This window comes from Centruroides vittatus, unplaced genomic scaffold (assembly GCF_030686945.1).
Source record: "Centruroides vittatus isolate TY-2023 unplaced genomic scaffold, ASM3068694v2 contig_397, whole genome shotgun sequence".
Classification (NCBI taxonomy): Eukaryota; Metazoa; Arthropoda; class Arachnida; order Scorpiones; family Buthidae; genus Centruroides; species Centruroides vittatus.
In genome coordinates this window covers 1,923,895-1,947,518 of record NW_027122212.1, presented here as the reverse complement: position 1 = coordinate 1,947,518, position 23,624 = coordinate 1,923,895, and the positions used below count along the sequence as shown (strand labels likewise).

Sequence of the window (23,624 nt, the reverse complement as noted above, 5' to 3'; positions counted from 1 at the left end):
TAAATTAAGAATTTTTTTATGTGAGTTTATATAAGAAAACAATAAAAGTTTAAGAATTTTTGCTATGAAATTAGAAGTTTTAAGAGAAAATTGCTTAATTTTTAATTATCTAAAATTTCGTAATGATATGAAAACTACAATTTTGAGTGAAATAAATTTTAAAGCAGCTTTCTAGAAAAAAAAGTTAATTTGCTTTTAGTAATTTTTTTCATTTTTGTGAACAAGTTTAAGCATAAAACTACAATTATAATTATTTTGTTACGATATCAAATAGGTTTTCTATCTGGTAAATATTATAATTTTTAGTTCTATGGTTCTAGAGAAATACAATAAAGTACACTCATACTGTAAAGTGATTTGTACTATCTTCTCTTTATTTTTCGAGTTTCTGTAAAATTTGGCAATATAACAAACAATTTCAAATAATTTTTTTTTCCTGAAGTTCTATAATTAAATATTCCAACGAATTTTTGAATTTTAAAATATTTTTTATTCGAGAAGTCTCAAATTAAAACTTGATAAAATATTTTGAAGGTTGTTAAAATTTTTTTAAAATATTAAACAGCATTAAAATGCTTAGAAACATACGTAAAAACTATTCGAATTACCTTTAATTAATTAAGTTAAATGCAAAATAGACAACTTTATATAAAATTAATTTTATTCAAAACGCAAATTAGATATTTTAAAAAAAATTAATTAATTCTAACTTTAAAAAATTAACTCGACGTTTAGTTAATTTTCAGTTGAAATTAATTGGAAAATTTATTATTTAATAATTAACTGAATGTTTCATTCAGTTTAATTAAAATTAAAAAAGTAAAAACACAAAACAATTTTCTTAATAATTTAATATAATCAATTTCAATAAGTTTAATAATCATTTAAATAAAATTGTGTAAATTTAAGAGATTTAAAAAAATTAAAGGAGCATAATAAAATTCAAAAAATTTTATTAACAATAGTATAATTATATATATATATATATTGTGTCTGTACATAGATATATTTAGAATATACATAATACTATGCAATGCATCCTGAAGCATAAAGTTAAGGATACGGGCCGAGCCAGCATTTTACCTGATACAAACAATTCTCATCGATACAATTTCCTCCATTCATTTTCACAAATTTGCTTTAATATTGTTGGTTAAAGTCCGGTATTTTAAAATTCAAATTTTCGATATAAACTCGCTTATTGGTCAAGAAATTGTACGTTTCAAATCTCACGTGGTCGGCAAGAAGTTTGTGACGGTTTTCGTCGTTATGAACGTCGGCTAGCTCGGCCAAATTTATACGTAATTAAACTGAAAAATTTCTCCGAAAAATTAATTCGTGGGTGCAACAATATTTTTTTAAAATTCGACGCGTAAAAATCTACATGATTTTTCGGTTTCTTGGAGATAAAAAGTGCCAAGATAGCGTTCGATCGTAACGTGTTCCGTGCCAATTTTTCAATTATTATTATAAACGCGAAAATATTCTTAAATAGCACTATACGTTTATACATATTATATATTCATATATATTTATATTTTATTTATTATATACTGTATATAAGGAATGTTACTTATATACAACTGGTGATTGTATTGCATATATGTGTAGAGAATGGATGCTAATGTTTGGAGTGGAAGTAAATATATATGATGGAGAAAAACCGAAAAAGTAATTGAAAAAAACAAGTTTTAATCTTGTATAAAAGCAAAATGAGATTTTGTTTACTTGTGGGGTAAAAAATTGATAAAGTTTTTTTCGTAGATTCGGATGATGTGGGCTTTTTTTATGTGTGTATGTTAATGAATTTGTTGCGGAATTAAACTGCCAGAAAAAAATTAGTAAAAAAGTATTGTTAAAAAATTCCGTAAGAGAAAACGAAGAAGTAATTTATTCAATTGTTAGTCTTTCGAGCATCTCTCTCTCTCTTTCTCTCCCTCTCCCTCTCTCTCTTCCTCTCTTTGTTAATAGTTTCTAATTAAGTTAAATTTAACCCGCTTCATTCGCTTATAAAATTATTTCTAAACTTCATAAATTCTGTTTGTGTTTACTTTTTTTTCAGTAGTAAATTATTCTGGTAGTAACTCGATATATAAAAGTCAAACCAAACTCTACTAATTTGATACGGTTACTGGCCGAACTTGCTTATTTATCTTTGATTATTTTAGCGTAACGACTCCATTAAAACTTTTTAAAAATTGTCACATTTATATATAAATCTTGCCAAATTTTGTATAAAAAATTAATTATCTTCGATTATTACTTAGTTTTTCCCCCCTCTCTTAACCATTCGTTCGCAACGTAATCCGGTTGATAAATCTTTCCCTCTCTACACGTTTATGTATTGCATGTGTGTACAGTATCGAGAACCTCATCCACTCGAGAGAGAAGACAGGAAAGAATAATCGATCGTGCTACCTGACCAGACTCACTGTTAGCTCGAATTAGATTTACAAACGCAGCAAATGTCTCCCACGTGTCTATAGATAGCACTTTTGCGTCGTCGTCTCCAGTTGATCACAACACCTTCCATCAATGCTTTACTAGCTGCAAACAGATAAAAGTTTTCTAAGTAACACGTTAAAAAAAACTAACTCCTAGAATGACGTAACGATAAAATATTGAAAGTTTAATGTTAAAATGCCCTAAAAGTCATTAAATTTCAAAATTAGAAAATGCTTTTCCGCTATTAAAAGGGTTTCATTATAATCTTAAACTTCATTATAGAAACAAACGAGTCGTTTCCATTCCCGTATAATGTCTTGAAACACAATTAGATAATTAATGATAGCTTCATTTCAGAATTCAGCGACTATAAATGTAGAAAATGAAACTGAATTAAACTCTGCACTGTGTAATTTTAAGTGCCGAACGTTTGTGTTGGTTAACAAACCTTCCTCATATTTCTAATGCTTTTAAATTTTCCCTTACAACTCTGTTTTTTTAATTAAACCAATTATTTTTTCGTAAATTAATTACTTATAAACTCTAGAATATAAAAGAACCGAATACTTACAGTTCGTTTCGTGCGGCATAAATTCTTGCATTTCTTCCAAAATTTTTTCTACCGTTTCCGCATCCCTACAACGTACAAAAGGAGATTTATCACGGATTTATATCGCATTATCTCCTATAAATTAAAAACTAAAAAAAAATTATTCGAAAATTATGCATTATCGATTATCGGAAATATTCAAAAAATGCAGTATTTTTCTTTTTATAACCTTGGTAGATTTCGATTATTTACATAATTTCTTTTCTATTTTAATGACTTTTTTCCCTGTTATCCCCGAAAACACCTTTCGGATTTTCGTAGTAAAATAGAATAATATGTAAATATTCTAAGTTTTGAAATTTAAATTACTGTTTTTTCTTATTTTTAAATCAGAGGAGAATCTGTTTATTCCGATAATAAGCTAAGTGCAGTCGAGAATATTTAACCCCAAACCGACCAGCTCCTGTTTCGTTTAAAGGCTAATGTTTTTCCCTACCTCTTATGATAATTTGCTACCGACCGAGATTGTACTCTATATAAATTATTAAACACGCAACCGAAATTTTAAAATAATAATAAAAGAAAGACACAGAAACCTGTCGATTTTATGAAGTTCGTCTTGGTGATAATTGACGGGAGGTGGCCTCCAAAGCACTAGTTTATCCAGAACCGACATCCCCGAAGATCCTTGTCGCTGCTCTGTAAGGGGGAAAATTCATTAATTGCGAGCATTTTTCGGCCATATTTTGTATATAAATGCATAAAGTGACATTTACCGTAATAATGCGACATTTCCATTTTGTTATTAGAGATTAAGTGTTTACATTTTCGAAGTTCTCTTAATAGTAGCTGGGAACAGCATACCAGGTTTACCAACTGCTGACTATCTACTGGAATACCGGCTGTAACATCGCTGAAAATAACGTATTATTTAACTAATTTATTATTTTACACAGCAATAGTAATATCGCTAGAAACATATTATTTAATAATTAGTAGTCACGTGTTAATTACTCTTAATTGCTTATCTGGATACAGCTGTAACATCGCCGAATATAACAGGATACTTGTAAAGTCTCTAAAAAAATCTATTACTTAACTAATCAATTGTTAGTACCAGATTTAATATCGCTAAAAACAATATACGAGGACGTAGCATTTTCAACGTATTTTCTGATTATCGACTGAAATATCGACTAAAATTATTAAAAATTCATAATTTAAACATTACGTATCTATATACAATAAGTATAATATAGTGAAAAATATCATTTGTAGTTAAGGATAATCTATCGAGATATAGACGAAAAACATCGCTGAAAACTCCTCAAGCACCATCTACAAGTCAAAAGCTGCAGCGACACTGAAAATGCACGTTTCATTTAACTACTATCAGATACAAAGCTGCAACATTTCTGCAAATGTAACAAATTATTCTATTGATAAACAGAAAGAACAAAGTGAAATTTCCTTTCTTTCCTTCTTACAAACAAATAACGATTTTTTTTTTTTTTTTTTTTTTGCTTTGCTTGTATGCAAGATGTACCATTAAGAGAAATTGCTGATGGTTGCACAGATTGTAGTGACAGAAATAACCTTTGTGGAAATGTCAGAAATATCCTAAAGCTAAAATTTTACTGAAGAAAATCAAAATCAAAAAACGAAGAGAAAATCTAAACGATTGTTTTCAAAATATAAATAAAAAATATTCGGTTTTATAGAAGTATTTTTTTTTCTCGAAATTCTTTCTCGTTGCATTAAATATTAAATTAATCTTGTAATGGATAAGATTGAAAACGTTTCTGCGTAGATTTTTTTATAAAAATATAATTTTTATTGGTTAAAACTTTTGCTTTTTTCCGTATCTTTCCTCTGGTGTCGTTTATACGAAAATATATCGAGAGATGTGCATAATATACAATTTTTTCTTTAGCAATGTAAATGTAATGTGATTGTAAATAATTATTTGCTAACACGCCTGCATTTTTGTGCTATCTCATTGATAATAACTGCACAAGTTACTAACAAGCAATTAATAAAATATATCTTTATGAACCACGGTACGGTTTGATGTCTTCGTTAAATAGAAGTAATATAAATACTTCGTTTATATTCATTGTTGGTGAGAATTAAATGATAATCTTATGCATCGATGATATCGGTTAAGGTCATCTAGTAATACGTTTTAAATACCCTTACGTATCTTCCTTAAGTACAGTTAACACCAGTAAAGAACAATTTCTACTTTTATACGTAAATATCAAGATATCGTTCGATATTTAAGGTAGAGTTCTGAATGTATTGTATCACTTTTGCGTATGAACTGGATTGCCCTTGCAGAAACTATACGAAAAAGTCTCAAATACAAAAGTCTAGCTTTTATTTTTTTTAAATTCATAAACTTGTATTAAAAGTTAAAAAATTTTATTATAAGATGACCAAAATATATCATCGTTAGCAGAAACAATGTGCACAGAATGTGACCGTTACACGGTTTTTTTGAAAGTCGTTCCACGGATAATACTTAGTAAACAATTATATTTTCCTGAATCGTACCCTTGATATGAGCTAAAGATGTATACTTATTTACTCTTTGTGAACTTTTTTAATATTTAAATTAATGTAGCGTGTAACGAGGATGAATTATTCATGAAATGCCTGGATATGAATATTTATCTTTGACCTCGACATCATTAACTGAGTATAAATCAGAATTTTCACTAACGAAACAAGTGAATACATTTTATTTTCTTAATTATAAAAACGGATTTTATACCGCCGCAACAACGTAGAGATTAAATATCGGTGTAAATATAGAAAAGAAGCCTGTATAAAGAGAACCTACCATTCTTACCTCCGAATTTCTGGTAGAATTATTTGGCTAGCTGAAGTACACGTATCGACACATTTCTTTCTCGTTTGTTTGATTTTGTCACGAATTTCTGGGCTATCTTGAGGTTTTCCGACGCATATCAATAGATCACGTAAAACTGCCACTTGGATATTCATGTCTTCGATCATCTGCAAAGAGAATGCTAAAGTATTAAAACTTTGTAATATGGATAAAAGGTTGTTATTAAAAATGAATTTTTAAATTTTTTAAAAACTTTCTCCACCTAACCCCCTTCCTTTGGGACATTTTAATAGTTTATGTTGTTGGAAGACGAAGGAAATTGCTTTCTTTTTTATTCTCCAAGGAAGAACCGACCGCTCTTTCGTCGTCTACTAAATCGATTTTTATCAAAGGCGGGTAAATTAGTAATTTGATTTTTATGGATCATTTTTAATGAAGTGATTTTTCTGCTTGTCTGCTGTGATTTTTAAATTTTTCCTCTGGCTTTTTCGAATAAAAATATTTGTTTTTTCTTAGTGAGTTTTCGAGGGATCCTTTGAAAAACCGTTACTTGTAGGCTTATTCTTCTTCGATTAACTTATAATCAGTCCATTTAATCATTTTTTTTACTTTTTATTTCACTATCTAAATGGAATTTTATAAACTCCAGTCTTTAGAACTGATTTAGTTCCTTAAGTAGTAGTAAATAATCATACGAGCCTTATTGTTATAATTATCAGACTTATCACACACACTTTCGTTAATTAAAGAAATCGGAAAGGTGTGTGATAAGTCTGATAATTATAACAATAAGGCTCGTATGATTATTTACTACTACAGTATTTAGTAGATTAACAGATTTAAAACTTATACCTAACCGTCTTAGTTCCATTCATAACATTTTTTAACACGTAAACAGTTCTAAATTACGTAATTCATAGTTTGATTTCATGTAATTTTTTCACGAATTTCGTTTATTGTTGAACGTATTAGCGATTTTTGAAAAAGAAGAACGTTGTTTATAACTAGAAAACTTCATTAAAATTTACTTAGCATTATGATTTAAAGCATAAAAATCAAGATTCTAATAAGAAATGTAATAATGTCAATCGGATTAATTGGAACTACAACGTTCAATAGACAAAATAGAAACAAATCTACTCATTTATTCATATTTTCATCATTTTAATAATTGTGGAGATATTAAAATTCTCAAAATTTTTTACTTTTTAAATCAATAATTTAACGTAACCTTTCGAGGTACTCTTCATATATGAAACTTGACGAGTCCATTTTATATTAATGATACTCACCAAAAACTTTCCTTTAATATTTTAAAATACTTTGATAAACTTATTACAAATTACTAGAGAAAGGTTGAAAGGAAGAATTAATGTCGCTATCTTCTTGATTTATAAATCCCTACATCGATCCAATTTGGTAGATATTATCGCTCTAAGCTAAATTATCGATTCATTCTAAGCTACCCGAACATTAAAAAGCTTTCTTCCTAATTTTCAAACAATTTGTTATAGAACTGGGATTTCCGACCTTCGCTAATAAACTATTCGTGTTTAGAGCCACTTTACGAGGTGCTTAAATTCACTTCTACCATTACACTTCTGTTTCATCAGTAATTGAGAGACGACACAATAAACGTCATTCAACGTAACTCCATTGTTTTTAATTATGAAAAAAAATACTACGATCGTTAAAAATATATTAGTTTTCTTCGTGGCATTCGTTTTAGCTAATTACGAAGCGGTTCTATCCATTTTGGCACTATAAAATTAGTGTTCAACCCGAACGTAGCAACGTACCAGAGCTTTCGACCTTAGAAAACGTAACGACATTTAAGAAATGAACTGAAAATTTCAAGAAAAATCTAACTTTATTGCAAAGTTTATAACGCTTGTGATAAATTTTACAATAAGGTAAACGTTACAATATATACATATCGAGTTAATTTTATAATTGGTCGAGGGAAATCCTAGTTTAAGAAATCATCGGCGTAATGATTTTCATCAAACATTTAAGATAAAAGTTTGGCATATTTCGGTGAAATTGGCAAATAATTCAATTGTAGAACGCGGGAAATGAACCCTGCCGCTGTATCGAGCGAACCTTACACAATTAACTGCACCATAAAACACTCCAAGTGATAATTACGGCACATCAAACCAACGTCGAGGACATCGAGCGTAATTTACACCGACGAAGTAAATCTTTTAAGTGTAGTAACCGAACCTTCTACGCTTTAAATGATTCTGAAAACCCTTCGAGTAAATTTCGCAGCGTATTAAATTCGAAAGCAGCAATCGAACACTTCCACAGCCTAAAAATTTATCAAATTAAGTAAACAGAAATTACCAATCTAGCCGTAAAATTTCTACTAAATATAATCAAAAATTCAATTTTAGGCATTTACAAAGTAAATTTTTGAATACAGAATCTACGTAGAAAAATCTTGAATATGAACATAACACATTTGGCATTGGGAAACAGAAAATCCCGTATTTTAAGATATTACGTCATTAAATTCTAATTGTAAACAGATCGTTAAAAATAAACAAATCTTAATAAATAGACTTAAAATTAATTTAATCGTCGTGCCTAAACAAAGCATGTCCCATCAAATGTGAGAATAAAACATTTGAAAATTCAAAAAGTAAATCTTGACGCGGATTGGCTAAAGACGTCGCATTCTAAACATCGATTGGTTGAAAAGTCGAATATCGGAAGAGCTAAGCGTATTTTTACTCCCGCAATATATATACACATACTTTTTCAATCGAAACTATAATAAGAAAGATTTACGAAGAAAAATATCTACTGTATATATTACTTGACTGTATCTCCTATAAATTTTTCCAAGCAAAAATCCTTTACTAGTATCAAAAAGATATCTTTCATTCAGTAAATCTCTTGTTTTATATGGAATTTATCGGAATTCTACATCAAAAACAAGCGGCTTATCATATGTAACATAAACTGTTAATGTACTGCACGTCGACTGGTAAGTTGTCTGCAGTGTTTTAACATATTATCTTCCAAAAATCGATCATTCCAACATGGCGGTGATTCGTCGACTATTATCTCGATCGTATTCCCTTTATGCTCCCAAAATTCAATTCATCGCTATTAAATTAGGGACTTATATTTAAATTTACGAAATTATTGTTTTGAAAACTTGAAGGTTTAGGAAAATCAAGAAATTTTTCGATACTTCGGAGCTTGGAAGATTTATCGGAGTATCGAAATTATTACATTTTGTAGTCGTACGAAATCGATTGTCATTTTCAATTCCATTTCCTTTCCAATGTTTCCAATTTGAATATTATAGTGATTTGTAAATTTGGTTATTCGTTACCTTAATCTTATTCTCTATTATCAAGAAGTGTGGAATCGTCTACGATTAAATTTAGAAAATTATATCTAAAGAATATAAACATAATTACCAAATACAGTTACATATACTAGTATGAAATTAGTGTTCGATTCTTTAGATGTAATTCCCCAAATTCCTTACACATACTTCTGTAAATTTCAATACACGATACGCTCGTCGAGAGAAATAGTTACGAGACCGGACGAACTGACCCATTACTATAAAATTCGGCACGCGCTTTGTGTTATGTGCTATGTGCCGCGAGATTTTTGAAGTGTGCCGCTACTGCAAATACCCATACATAAGCGACGTCAGACAAGTGGTTCAATTAGTTCTACCTACTAAAGGCGCGTTTGGAAATTGTAACCGGTGTTACCGGTAACTGCCGGTAGTTACCAAGGCGTTTAGAAAACTTTAACCTAAATTACCAACTGTAAAAAATCACTGTTATGACGTCACAGGTTGTCCTGCGGTGCTTACCGAAGTAACCGTGTGTGCCGCCAAATTTTTAAATTATTAAAAGTTTACCGTGACGAAAAAAACGTTGAGAATCACTGTGTTAGAGAATACGAAAAGCAATTACGGTTGTGGTCCTCCGATTACTAGCCGGAGAATGCTTTAAAATCCCCTACTCCAGTATTTTAAATATGCGCAGGGACTGGCTGTGTTCGAAATTTTCGGCACATCCGTTCGGGATCCTCGAACTTCGAGCCTGCCCGTACGACGCGGTCGAAGGCGTGACGCGTAATTTGGGAAAGGCTGCATCTTAGGATTGAGAAAGTGGAGTGGTCTTTTTGCCGAAATTTCCGTCTTCGGCCATTTTCGAGTGACAAGGATCTAAAATGGTGTTTGCTCAACTTCCAGGATATGTGCCAGAATGCCATATCAGAGCAAGAATAGGTCTTACGAAGTACGAAATTTTTCTTTAAATTACACATTGTTCCGTAGAATCGCTTGTTACCTCGCTAATTTCGTTTGATTCCGACGCCTCTTCTTTAAGGCGCAATTTTTTGCAGTCGTAGAGTATAATTTTGTATATCCTTTATCACATTATTTAATACATGAGTCGGGTATTAGAGATAAGAAAGTGTTTAGACGATTCCTAACTTTCCCAAAACGTCCTTAAAATTCCCCAAATTTTTTCAGTATAGAGTATAGAAAAAATTTATGGAGTTTTTCTATTTAGCATGTCCTTTTCAATTCTTATAATTATCAAAATAATATAAATAATTTTTTAAATATTTATTTCCTTTTCTTCTTCTTACGAAACTAAATTTTTATAATTTATATTATTTAATTTTTTATACTTTTATGGGTGTTTTCATCATTTTGAAAGCCATTAAGTCGTTTCTATGATGTTTAAATTCTTCTTTTTTAATTATAAATAAAGTTAATTAATTATTTGAAAATCAATTAGCTGTTATAAACCTTGTAAGTTTAAATTTTTTTTTTTTTTGTTATTAAATGGGAAAAATTCTTCCGTGTAATTGCATAAAGTACTCTTTAATAACTTTATCACCAGAGAAAACAAATCATTATTAATTAAAGCAAAAAAGAATGACGTGGTAATAAGATTTGAAAAAACGGAAGAAAGAAAAACATTAATCCTAAATTTGTATGAATGAAAAATTTAGTTAAGTCTTCGGAATGACTTTATTCAAAGTTTGGCGATGTTACGTCTGTCGACCGAGTTTTTAATTAATTATAAGAGTAGACAGTCTTATTAACAAGTTGATAACAGTAGAAGAAATCATTAGTTTGTCGAGAGTATTACAAAAAAAAAACAAAAAAAAAAACAGACAAGGAACGACTAATGTCGATCTTTTAATTCTCGGCCGGTGGCAGATTTCTCCTATTGTCCGCAACCGAGGACGAGACGTAAACACAAAGAAACGGGTCGACGAACTTAATGTTCATTGCGGCCATCATCAATCAAGTTTAATTTATAAAAGATATCTGTAGCCAACTCGTAATGTTTTTCCAATAAATGTGTGCAACATTTGTTCGAAAAGTCGTCGTTATTCTTCTGATGATTATCGATCTTACGTGTTGCTATTTTATTCTTTTCTCACACTTCGCCACCGTTATTTCGTTCCGGTTTTATAACGTCGTTCCCCGTTTTAACCGGTTGGACGTCGTAACGGGCGTAACGAAACGAACGAATCCGGCATATAATAATTACAGTTACGAAATTATGCTAATCGGGATGCCGGTAATATGCTAATTATTATGTCGAACCATTATTAGTAATTATAATGATAATCACAGATTAGCCGTAATCATTATTCAGTATTCTACATAAATTAATCATCATTAAGTGGCTAATGGACATAACTTAATCATTGTTTATTAATTACCGTATACGTAATTAGTTGGGCACAAATTAAATTGCGTTTTATATTTCAATATTGGATTATATAATTAGAAAATTGACATACGTAAATGATAAAAATAAATTTAATCGTCATTAATGTGGAGAGTGGAACCCCATGGGGTGCCATCTGCCGACGAGACGAGATGACACTTTAGGAGCCAGAGGACGGTTAAAGAAAAGACGAAAAAAAGATGGAAGACGAGTGCAGACAGGACTTTTTCTCCTTTCTAAGACGAGACGATTCAAATTTAATGTTCAATGTTTATGTTGTTAACTGTATTGTCTAGTGTCACAATTACATGTTAGTTTAGTAAGCAATTAAGTGTCTTTATTGGATTAAGCACGAGCGAAGTTTCAAAAGTAGGAGACAAGACAAAAAGAAAATCCTACATTAATAATAAAATAAGGTAGGTTAGGCGATACTATTATTCCCACGGATCAGGGTTTACCCGGCCCAAAAATCAATTAACCATTGGGAAATAAAAGCTTTTTCATTGTGGCTTCTATCGGCATTAAGTTAAAAATAAAAGTGCTCCGCGAGAGATCCCGTGCCTGGGTTAAACGAATTTGAAGACGAAGGATCTACGTTGGTGGTATTGATCCGAGTGATTTCATGAAATAACACTTTGCGTTACCGGTTACCCGTATACGTGTGAATTAACCGAGTCGTTGACTATCTATATATATAACCCATTCAACAGGTGTCCGTCCTTCCTTCCGTCTGTCCGTCCCGTAACCGTTTGATAGGCGCCCCTATCGTGTGTCATATTTCAAACATTCAAATTAAATTAACAATTTTAATTATTATTTAAATTAACAATATAAATTATTATTATTCATTTGGCCAATACATTATTATTTGGTCAATATAACAATATAAATAATTCAGTATATTTGTAATAGGAATTTATTACTGTCACGGAATGCCTGTAATGTTCACTAGGGGGCGAATAACGAAAAACCGGATAGATTTGAACCGCTACGATAAAACGATAAGTGAAATAGTTAAGCTAATATCTATATATATAACCCATTGAACGCGTGCCTGTCCGACCGTCCGTCCGCGTAACGGTATGCCAAAAACGGGCACTAGAGGCGAAATATAACACTAGACTGAAATATAACACACTATCGTGTATTATATTTCAAACATTTAAATTAACAATATAAATTATTATTTAAATTAACACCCACTAGGGGCGCCCTTTTTTTTAACTCTTTCCGCCCTGTGGGCACTAAGAGGGCCTCTTTTAATAGGCCCATTATGGGTTCGGCCAGGCCCACAATGGGGCGACTGGGTGGTGAGGGACGGGGCCCGACATATCCGAACGGACCACCCCCCGAAAAATTCCTGGGGATTATTCGACTCGTTCGGATTCGATCCCGGGTCCCCCAGAGCGGTAGACTGCCACCTTTACCGCTCGACCATCCGGCCGTACTAGGGGCGCCCTAGCGAATGTTACCAGCGAAGGTAAATAAACAAATTAAACTATTTTAAAGTATTTATAGAATGTTTAATAACACTAAATAATGATTTTTAATTATCATAAAATTTGTAATGAACGCCCACTAGGGGGCGTCCCGGGCTCCTAGTTCTCTATAAACGCAGGCTTAGAATTCCGTCTACCGAAATATCTTCGGTTCCTAACAAGGAGAGGTGGACGGGCGGCCATCACAGATTTCGGCCACGTAGTCGGCGTGGACCGGCCCGGGGACGAATCTTCGTTCGGAAAGAAGAACAAAGCGTCTTTCTCGAACATTTTCGACAAAATCCAAGATAAAAGAATTGTTGGCCACTTACCGCGGCGAAAGTTATGGCGGTTGGGCCAGAGCTCACTCTACTCGAATTTGCCAGATGACCGGTTGGAGTCTGGACTATATCCATGCAATTTTCCGTAAAATAATTAAATCGTTGCATAAGTTTACACATTTGTCTATTTATTTGCTATTAAAATATGCGTTTCTTTTTTTCTTGAAAAATTTGTCCGGGGAATTGTTGGGAAATAAATTGAAACTTTCTTTTTAAAACCGGAACAATTATTTCATAGTTTTTGGCTCTATTATTCTTAAGTTACGACTTTAATTTATGTTTACCGTTTACTTCTTTTATTAGCTACGAAAAGGAGAATACCATGTACAATATAAACGATAAGTAACAGTAGAAGCCACATGGAAAGAACGATCGTTTACCGTCACATTTCATAATTGAATGCGATATGGGAAGCGAGTCGAAACTAATAATCTTTTTGAATTCATTTAATTGCTTAAAATCTCAGATTGTCCGCGATATTTTTATCATTCCTAAATGTAAAACAATTTTAAATTTATTTTTAACGGCAATTCCGAAAATAAATTTTCGAAGATAAAATAAATAGCTAGGCGTAATTTACCGTCACTTTACGTAAAAGTCGCATGGATTTGAAAAATCCTATCCCACCGGCGATCTGGCAAATTCCCGGAAGGTCGCTCCACCACCTTTTCTTGTGGAAAACTTTGAACTTTGATATTGGAGAAAACGTTGGAGAAGGGTGCTTTGTCCTTTCTGCCAGACAGAGGTTCGTACCGGGCTCGGTTTAGGCCAACGACCTGGCCGAAATCTGTGACGGCCGCTCGGTCACCTCCCCGAGAGATAAAGTTAACTTACGTGTTGTCGTGTCCGTTTGTATTGTAAAGTACTTTATAATGTAAACGTCATGAGAATTACTTTACTAAAAAATGCGTGTCATTTTCCCGGAATTTCACTGTTTCCAAGAACATCTGTCCCGGTTACCGGTAGCTGTATTTGAAATTCGTTACTTTCCCCTTGCGATACTAACGCTTGTGCTATTTATAGCCTTGCTAACAAATTGCTGCTACTTGTCGCTATTGTAACCGATATTTTATCTTCCTTACAAGGTATCCTACCGGCTAATTGTTAGCTGTCCCATCGAATACTTATTTTATTCCTAATTTAGTTACTTAATAAATTCGATATCGTAAAATTACGATATTTAATTTATTAACTAATTTAATGAGCGATTCTATAATTTTTATAATAGGTATTTATTTTAGGCTTTATTTTCCACCGATTAAATTAAAATCTTTGAATATACAGTTAATGACATATTTGCTTCTGGAGTACTAAACAAAAACTTTGTCTGAGCAAAATTACCCACTTTCCGAATACTTATTTTAGCTGCTGCCATTTGTGGACCCGTACAGAGTATATACAACGTGTAATTTTTAAGTGCATTTAGCCGTAACCAGTAATTTAATTTTTCTTCGGCAGATAACAACGTATTTGTCAACGAAAGGAAGAAAGTACTCACTCCTCCGTATTAGTCGGTGACGATACAAAAGAAAACACACAAATCGAAACAAAAGAACAAAAAGCCAGCGTGAGACGATAAAGGGAATATAAAAGGCAAACAACGTTAGAAATTTGTTCTATAGACAAAATAAGGAATTTCGTTAGATGTTTCTTCTATTTATTGTTTTATTAAGAACTATGAAATTACAAAGTTGTTCAGGCCCACACGATTAATATTACATAAAAAATATTACTTTCATTGATGAAGAAATATATTATTCCAAGAAATATGTATTTTATGTTTAACGTTGTCTACAGCATCGTCGAGTTTGCTTCCGTTTAAAATAGCTTCAATCGTACCTTAAGTCCTCAAATTAATACAGTTTTATTACCGTGAATATTTCAAATTTTTGCCAGCGAGAGCGTATTTTCTTATTATGCCAGCTTTCCGAGCTTTATCTGTAAAGACTTCGCACGACTATAAATGCCGATAACTATTTTCTTGTCGTGCAGAGTAGTATATTGCTTACAGTAAGAGAATTTATTATTCAGTACTGTCGTCTTGCAATTCATATAAAGCATTTGTAAAAGTGTAAATTATTATAAAAAGACGTTATATTCGAAATCTATTTAAAGATTTATGTGCAAATTTATCATCGAGCAAACCGGGTTTATACTACAATAGTACTGTAGTGTAACGAGTAATGAGCGTACAAATAACATACTTGAAATACAGTATATGGTAATTTAGTAGATTTTATAATATCTTTATATTTAGTGTATCATAATTAGTAGAGAAATATAAAAGTACTAGCAGATGAGCCCGACGTTGCTAAAAATAAGTACAAACATTAAGATTATTAGATTATTTCCTACTTTTAATCCTTTTATTATATTATATTATAGTATTTGATTTATATTTACAAAATTTATCTTAGGTAAGAGTTTATCACACCGAGTGCCCAGTATGTTCTCGTAAATATCGTGTTTATAGAAAAAATATTGGGCTGCAATTTGAAAAAATTGTAGTCCTATAAATTTCCGCTGTCGTCCGTCCGTCTCTGTCCTTCCTTAATCTCGAGAACGGAGTTAGATAGATGAAAGTCGTGGCCAGACATGGAAATCGTAAGAGAAAGAGGGCTAAATTAACTATATACGAATTTCCGGTTTGTACCGTAAGTCATGTTATTTCAATTCAAAAATCTCCCCCGAACGGAGTCAGATACATAACCGGCACGACTATTGCTAACGGGAAAAGTACGATGTACAGGGGCAAAACAGTACTACACTCAACGCAGGCAAGGTGCTATGTGCTACCTGTCGCAGGAATGGCGTAATGGTACGTCTATTTAGCGCTATATCTTGGTCGCAGCAATTTGGTGAATATAATATTGATATATAATTTTTGAAATAGTATTTTTTTGTAAGAATTATATTTAGTTAATTATTTTATTAAATTTTTCCAATAGTTGATGCTACGTGTAAAGCCAGTAATCAAATGTAGACAGAAATTAATCGATATATCGAAATACAATCGATAATATGGGGTGAAATATAGGACACGATCTAAGTTAGAAGTACTTGAATGCAATCGCTGAGTTTTATAGCAGTTGGTAGAACGGCCTAGATGTGTATAGCGAACAAACAAACAAACATCCTCATTTATATATATAGATTACAAAATTCACTATATTACATCACTATATCACCTTTGGACTGTTCTACTTCAGTTTACCTTCCGTTGTTTTATTTTACATTACGGTAACTTTAATAGTATCAGATAATTAAAGTAATTAGTCTCGATATTACGATACGTTATTGTATTACGTATTTAACTGGTAAATATCATGCCTGCCACATTATATCATCAGAAGTACAAAACACAGGGGAAGAGCGCGTAGGCCCAGACATTTAAATAAAATACACGAAAGATATAAAATAACAAACCGAAATGTTTATTTTTAACTGAAAATAAGTTTTAGAAGATTTCAATCATGTTACTAATAAAACAGGAACATCTCTCAATCATTTAAATAATAACTATACAAAAACTTTAGCTTCGATTTTCGGCAGCGGAAAAGAGGGTTGGTAGCCTTAGGACGCGCTTATTAACCATGTCCTAAGGATTTTCGGTCCGACAAACGTCGTAATAATTATTTGCAGATGGAGGTCCAGGCAAGCCGAATGAGCCCTATCTTCACATTTACGACAGGGAATTCGGTCTTCTTGAAAAGTTTCCCCCGCAAACAATGCATTCCGTTTGTCGATGGCCATCTCAGTGGAAAACACTTTCGGCATTTAGTTTTTACCTTTCGATGATTTATTTTATTTTTCTTTTATTATACGATGGCGATACCAAAATCTCACTTTTCTGTATTTTTGTCAGCGATCACCGGGCGCATTTTACGCGCACGGGGAAAATGCGCGTAAAATGCGCCGCAACCGTTTGGACAAATCATAGGCGCGAACAAAGGTGCCGGAAATAGGCGGTGCGGTCGATCCACATCTTTTCCCGTTCGGGCCGGTCGGTCCACCACATCGGTGGTCGAAACTGGTAAAAATGTCAAAATTTTCGAAAGTGTGGCCATTAAAAGGATCAATTGCTGGGCATTTAAATCCATTTTGGGCTATTTCCAGCCTAGCCGCTTTACCGAGGAAAAATTTACAGGTGCGGCAACGTGGCAATCTGTAATCTTAGCCTGGGATTTTGGCAAATGCTGTATGGACGAGACTATTTAAACGCAGATTAAAAAGGCTGAAAAAATGTCTTATCCAGAAGTGGCGGCAGGAAGATAGTGTGTTGCGGCACACTAGGCATAAAATTCCATTTTTACCAGAACACTCTGTTACCGCTAACTCTTTGTCACCAGCTCGTCCATATAAGATCAAGGGACAGATTTTCGTCGGTAGAATGCGGGTGCCGTTTGAAATGGCTGCAAAAATGTGATACCATTCATCCGCCCATTCTCTGTGGAGCTCCCATGGTCAAACCACCACCTTCGCCCATTTTTTTCTCGTGGAAAGACGGAAAGAGGAGGCATAAAATATTCATTAACGTTGGGGCAAAGGTTAATGCTGTGTTTCGTCCTCTTTGTCCGGAAGTTAATTTGTCGACTCGTTTTTTCCAATTATGTGCACATTTGACGCCTTCCTTTTGTCCTGGTAAATTCCAGAGCTTGGATGTTCGCATTTCTCTAGTAGCCGTTTAAGCCGGTGGTAAAAACGGTCGACTTACGTTTGCCTTATTAACCCCAACAGCTCGCACAACGACGGTTGACTCCAGAGTCCTTAGAACAACGTCTGGAGATTGTTTTCAGAAAGCTGTAAAAAACTCTTTTCCTCTTTATTAAATCGAGGAGGGATTTTTAGATTTTCTGCTAAATCGAACACCAATTTAAAAAGTTCTGATTTAGTTATTGACGTTAGAAGCCTCTTTCTTACCCGCGATTATAAAGTCGCATCGAATGGAGTTCGGAAATCGTGCACTCGAAACCACCAAAGTTTGGTTGAAGAATTGCTTCTGCCACCATTCGTTGCCTTTACGCCGCCCCAGAGCAGGCTTTCGGGCACGTTCTTTTTCTCGGCTACCCGTCTTGTGATATCTTACCTTCTTCCACATATTTAATTGCTTCTTTCCTTTTATTTTCGTCTTGCCAGCCTCTTTTACCGATTCTATTCTTAAATTTTGGCATTTTTGTGCCGGTTCTGTAAATAAAGAAATGCATTTTAATGCCTTGCCTAGAGTAAAGGGTAACTGAACAAAACTATTTTCTGTTTGTTAAATTTGAAACTTAGAAAGTGTCCGAGGGTACTCGACCGCTTGCATTCTATATACAGTAATTAAACGAGCAATTACTTATTGTGACATCCATAAAAATCGGGCTGCAATTTTTCATCATATATATTTTTTAATTTATTCAATTTGAAATATATGTTCTCCACCTCAAATTAGCAGTCTTGCTCCTGTACATCATACTTTTCCGTTAGCAAAGGAGTCATGCTGTCATCTTAACACTTTTCCGGAAAAGATGTTTGAGTCAAAATAACGTAACTTCCGGTTTATATAGAAAGTTCTTATATAGTTAATCAGGCCTCCTGCTAATAGTGTTTCCATATTTGTTCTCGGATTTCATTTTTCTAACTGAATTCTCGAGATTAAGTAAAGACACCGGACGGACGGATGGTTGGAGGACAGTGGATATTTATAGGTCTATTTTTTTTTTCAAATTGCAGCCCAGTTATAAATGGAATCAATTAAATACTATTGTAATCGTAAGACAAGTTTAATAATCAATAACATAGTTAACAAATCGAGTGGAAATACTTACGTTTTGTATGCGATATTTTAGTTTGAAGTTCGATGGAAGCAGACGGAAAAACTGCCGACTGGAACGAAACTGGCCTCAACGCGTAACTCGCCGGGCCCCGACGTCACTACTAACTTGGATTGGTTTGTAGGAGTTACGGAACAGACACGCTCTTCTATATTTGACACCTGCCGAATTGCTCGGTATTCGAGTGTCTGGGGTCATCCGCATTTCCCCGATACGGTAAGACCCGGATTGGCATTACCCGAAAATATAACCGAAACAAACAATCGAAACCGAAAAATCGTGTTCGGTTTCGATTTTTCGGAAATTTCGCAACTTCCGGTTTATCGGCTTTGGGTTCGACCGAATTCCATCCAATAACAAAATGGAAAACTACTTTTTCGTTTCCGGCCAACTTTTCGGTTTCGATTTTACCAATAAGAAAGCATTTTCCAGTGACGCACTTAGCCTGCCGTTGTCCTTTCCTTTTCTCTTTCGGCTTTTTAACAACTATTAATAGACTATTGGCCAGTCACACCGAAGCGTTTGGGAAAATTAGCTGGGAAAAATTCTGCAGGATGGAGCCGACATAAACTGGAGTTTCGCAACGACAGAAAACGGGAACTAGTCAGGTAAAAAGTGAACAAATCCACTTTCGTTCCTTCCGGCCTTCTCTTCAGCTCCAAGTGTTTCCAAACTCATCCTCTTTATACGATGTTTTTATAGGGGGAGGAGGCCCGTGGCCGTGGCCGAATTACATTTTGTGGCACTACCTAATGCAGATCTAAAATTCAGAAAAATTAAAATCTAAAATACATCGATTTTGGGTAAGAAATTTATTCGGAGATGGAGCGAAGGACGGATTTACTACGGTCCGGTTAGAGTAGATAGAGATTATTATTCCGAGTAAAGTCAAAACTGGCGTTTCGAACAAATCGGTTGACGAAGAAAATTTGGAACTCATATTTGTCCCAGTTGCCAAAAAAGAGCCAGTCAACTCCCTATAATTTCCACGTTAATCCATTTTATATTGTTTCTTACGGGAAAATTGATTTTGGTTTTCGAACAACTTTTAGGAACGAATTAAGTTCAAAACCCGAGGTTTGACTGTATACAATTTGACGGTTAACCTTTCTCAACGGGCAGAGTATTGTAGGCGTAGATTAACTTCGGTGTACGAGTATAGTATTTCTTTACACGCCTATACTTTCTGGCTTCGGAAAATAACGGAAACCCGGCAACGACGAAGATCGACGCAGGCGTAAATACGATACGGTTTCTGGCTTTCTCGCGTTTCGTGGTACAAGCGAATGGGGGAGAGTGAAGAAACAGTTCAGTAATTTCTTCTGGATATCGGGCAGAGTTTCCTCCCGCCGTGGCGTAAAAACCGGAAGTTGCGTCGTTTCGGGATTTACGTTTCCGGTGTATTTTCGGGTAACGCGGAACCCGATCCGGAAGGAAACCGGATTATTTTCTTTTCCAGTTTTCGGGCCATTCCCATAGTCCCAAATCGCGTAACGGATGTGTATTTGGCGTAAATATTCTCTCGGTCGGCATTAAAGTAACTGGGCAAAAGATGTAATTCCCGTTTTACCCGGCCATTATAGAGGGAATTACTTATTGTACGGCGCCGTCCTCGCCTTACTCTTGAATCTGGCCATAACCCCCTTCGTCAGTTCGACCTGGTTAACGTCGGATACTGGCATAGCCTATGGAGAAGCGTTACGTCTCCCTGGGTTTAGTCGTGTCTACCGGCACCGCTATCCATCTAAATATAGATAGAATGTTAATTACCTACGTCACCGACGATGATGTTAATCAATAAATCGGGCCATAACCCCATCACCTATCATTTTCGTCGATGGGTCCGTTACGGTGAGGTGGTAACCGAATTAGAAAGACCTCTTTCCGTTTAGAAAATTATAATTATATGGAAAGTGGTTCCCGTTAAAATAATTACCAATTAGATCGTTGGCTGGGGGGTCGACCGGAAGGGTCCGCGTGGTACGTTTCCATTAGCCTGCCGGTGCCTATTAGTGGCCGATAAACTGTACGGGCGGGCGCCTAATTAGGTGCTTCTCGGAGTATTTTGAGTTTATCGTTTCCAATTAAAAAAAGGCATTTTCCACATTCATAATCCAGACGTAACGAGATTTAAAATGTTTCATTTGCATACGGAAGAGGGGCGCTACTTTTTTTACCCGATGAAAGTTTTTCTGGAAGAAACGTATTTTTTACCCACTCCCCGTAATTGTAAGTCTTTAATTATCGCTTATTTAAATAATATGTGTACTGTTTCGTCGTTTCTTCCAAACTTATGTTTTATTTTTCTTTAGACGATGCCGTAATTAAGTGTTGGGTACTAAAAACGCGCGGAAGAAAAAATGTCCCCGTGTGGAAATTTTCTTTATTCTCCTGGAAATTCGGAATAAGTTATATTTCGTTCCTCATCAATCGAACAAATGTAAATTTTCGTTACATTTATAGGCGAAAACGAGAAAGTTTACGGAATGGGAGCCGCTCTGCCAAATTTTCATCCTGTTGAATATTCGGCGAAATTCGTGTCCGAATATTTTATAAAATGTGCATCCGGACGAATATTTCGCCGAGCTTTTTTTCAAAATTACCGTTCCGATAAACATTTGACGAATGCGCGCCGTCGTTTTCCTAAGATTTCCGTCTAAATAAATATTTCGGTGAATATTACTTCCAGAAATCTCCCGGCAAATAGGTGGGGGAACGAGCGATGGGCGTAAACTCTAAATCTGATGGTCCTAATCATCATTCAATTAACACGATACCGTCTTTCGCGCCGCAAGCTCATTTAGCCTTTGATTTGACTTTACTTTTCGGTAAATACCAGTCGAAGAGCAGACTTTTTTCAAATACCAGAGGAATGTTTTTTGGGTGGAAATTTATTTCGATTTATATTAAAGGACGTATCGTGTCGGCGGCGGTAAAGATTAAGATAAATGGCGATTGGAATGGCATAAATACGACGCTAACAACGGCGAAAGACGTGGATAAAACTATTTTCCTGCTCGAATTTTATAAAATGAAACCCGGAAATATATTTTGGCACCTAAATAATACGTTATTTTCTGTTCGAATTCTCCTTACGCCTCGCTAGAAACGTAAACGCCTAGCGTTGCGTTTCACGAAATTATTATCATTACCCTTCGCCATTACCGGACTTTGTGTGTTTTATATTTATAAATTACTTTACTAGTATTTACTTGGATTTGCTTAAAATAACTTTTTATTTTTTTTTACGTTTAGTTGCTGGGAAATAAATATAAACCGGCAACTATGTATTTTGCCACCTCGCGGCAAGTTTAATCGCCTTTCGATTTAAAAACATTGCCCAAATTCTGTTCCGGGCCGGATGTCGGGCAATGTTTATTAGTATTATATTCATATTTATATTAATAATTTAGCGCAGGATTTTTTACTTAAGGAGATTTATTTAAGTTCAAATGCATAAAACGTTATTTTTAGCAAGCAAAAAGTATCGGCAAGAAATTACTTAAATGGTACTTTAAATATTATTTCCAATGAGATTTAATTAAATATATTTATTACATTTTAAAATTATTTGCTTTTAATTTTTATTCGTTTACGCCACTCGACTACGAATGAACAAATACTCTTATCAGAATTCTTCGCCTTTCCTATCACCGAAAACTACGAATATTATTCCTATTAAAATGTCTGTATTTCCTTCAAATTTTGTAAATTAATTCAAATTAAATAACATCAAAACCGCACAAATATTCTCCGCCCAAATTATATAATTTGTAAAGTGTCAAACGCCAGACAGTAAAGAACGTGGCTCGGCACGAGAAAAAAGTGACAAAAAGTCGACGTTACGTCACGTTTTTTGACATTTTCGTCGATTATTAGTGTATTAATATTATTTTCTCCAGGTTAATTAAGTGGCCCGTACTAAAAGCCGGGCGACGAGGTGGACCAATCGATAGAATATTCTTCGTTCTTGCGATATAAATCCAAGTGTACGTACGGAGTGCGGTGGTGGTTCCATTCTTCGTGCGCTTAAACGTTAACAAAAATTAATTTGTTGTACAAAACTAGAAATCCCGTTTCCTTTTATGAAAGTAATCCTTCGACGATTGAGTTTATCCCCGTGATTAATGATGGTCGCCATCTGTAAATTGGATAAGTACTGTACAAAGCGCGAAGTTTTCCTGGCCGATAATGATGATTGCAAGATGCTGACAAATGGTTGTTTTGTCACAAAAGAAAGAAAATAAATAGAATTTCCTACGCTTGTTTCTATTTATTTATTTTTTTAGATGTTTATTAACTGATCCAGTTGAAGATTAAAAAACGGTTATCAATTACACGGGAATCGACGTTGTCTTTATCGTTTCTTTATAATTCTGACTGTATTTTTGGACTTACGGTTGAAGGTTAA

General features: G+C 33.9%; 1 protein-coding gene across 2 annotated transcripts in view; it reads right to left on the bottom strand.

Annotated features, from left to right (window-relative positions):
- Positions 1-2,280: 2,280 nt before the first annotated feature.
- LOC136976178 (regulator of G-protein signaling 7-binding protein-like) overlaps positions 2,281-23,624 on the bottom strand; it is an 80,559-nt gene continuing 59,215 nt past the window's right edge. Inside the window, exons 1-6 of one of the 2 annotated variants that reach the window (XM_067271402.1) lie at positions 6,117-6,272; positions 5,850-6,016; positions 3,772-3,908; positions 3,592-3,694; positions 3,017-3,081; positions 2,281-2,547 (exon numbers count right to left, since the gene is read on the bottom strand). In XM_067271402.1, the coding sequence (XP_067127503.1) occupies positions 2,435-2,547; positions 3,017-3,081; positions 3,592-3,694; positions 3,772-3,908; positions 5,850-6,016; positions 6,117-6,134 (603 nt within the window). In that variant the 5' untranslated portion in view covers positions 6,135-6,272 and the 3' untranslated portion in view covers positions 2,281-2,434. Of the gene's footprint in view, positions 2,548-3,016; positions 3,082-3,591; positions 3,695-3,771; positions 3,909-5,849; positions 6,017-6,116; positions 6,273-23,624 lie in introns of those variants that run through there. The other variant, XM_067271400.1, reaches the window with a different exon arrangement.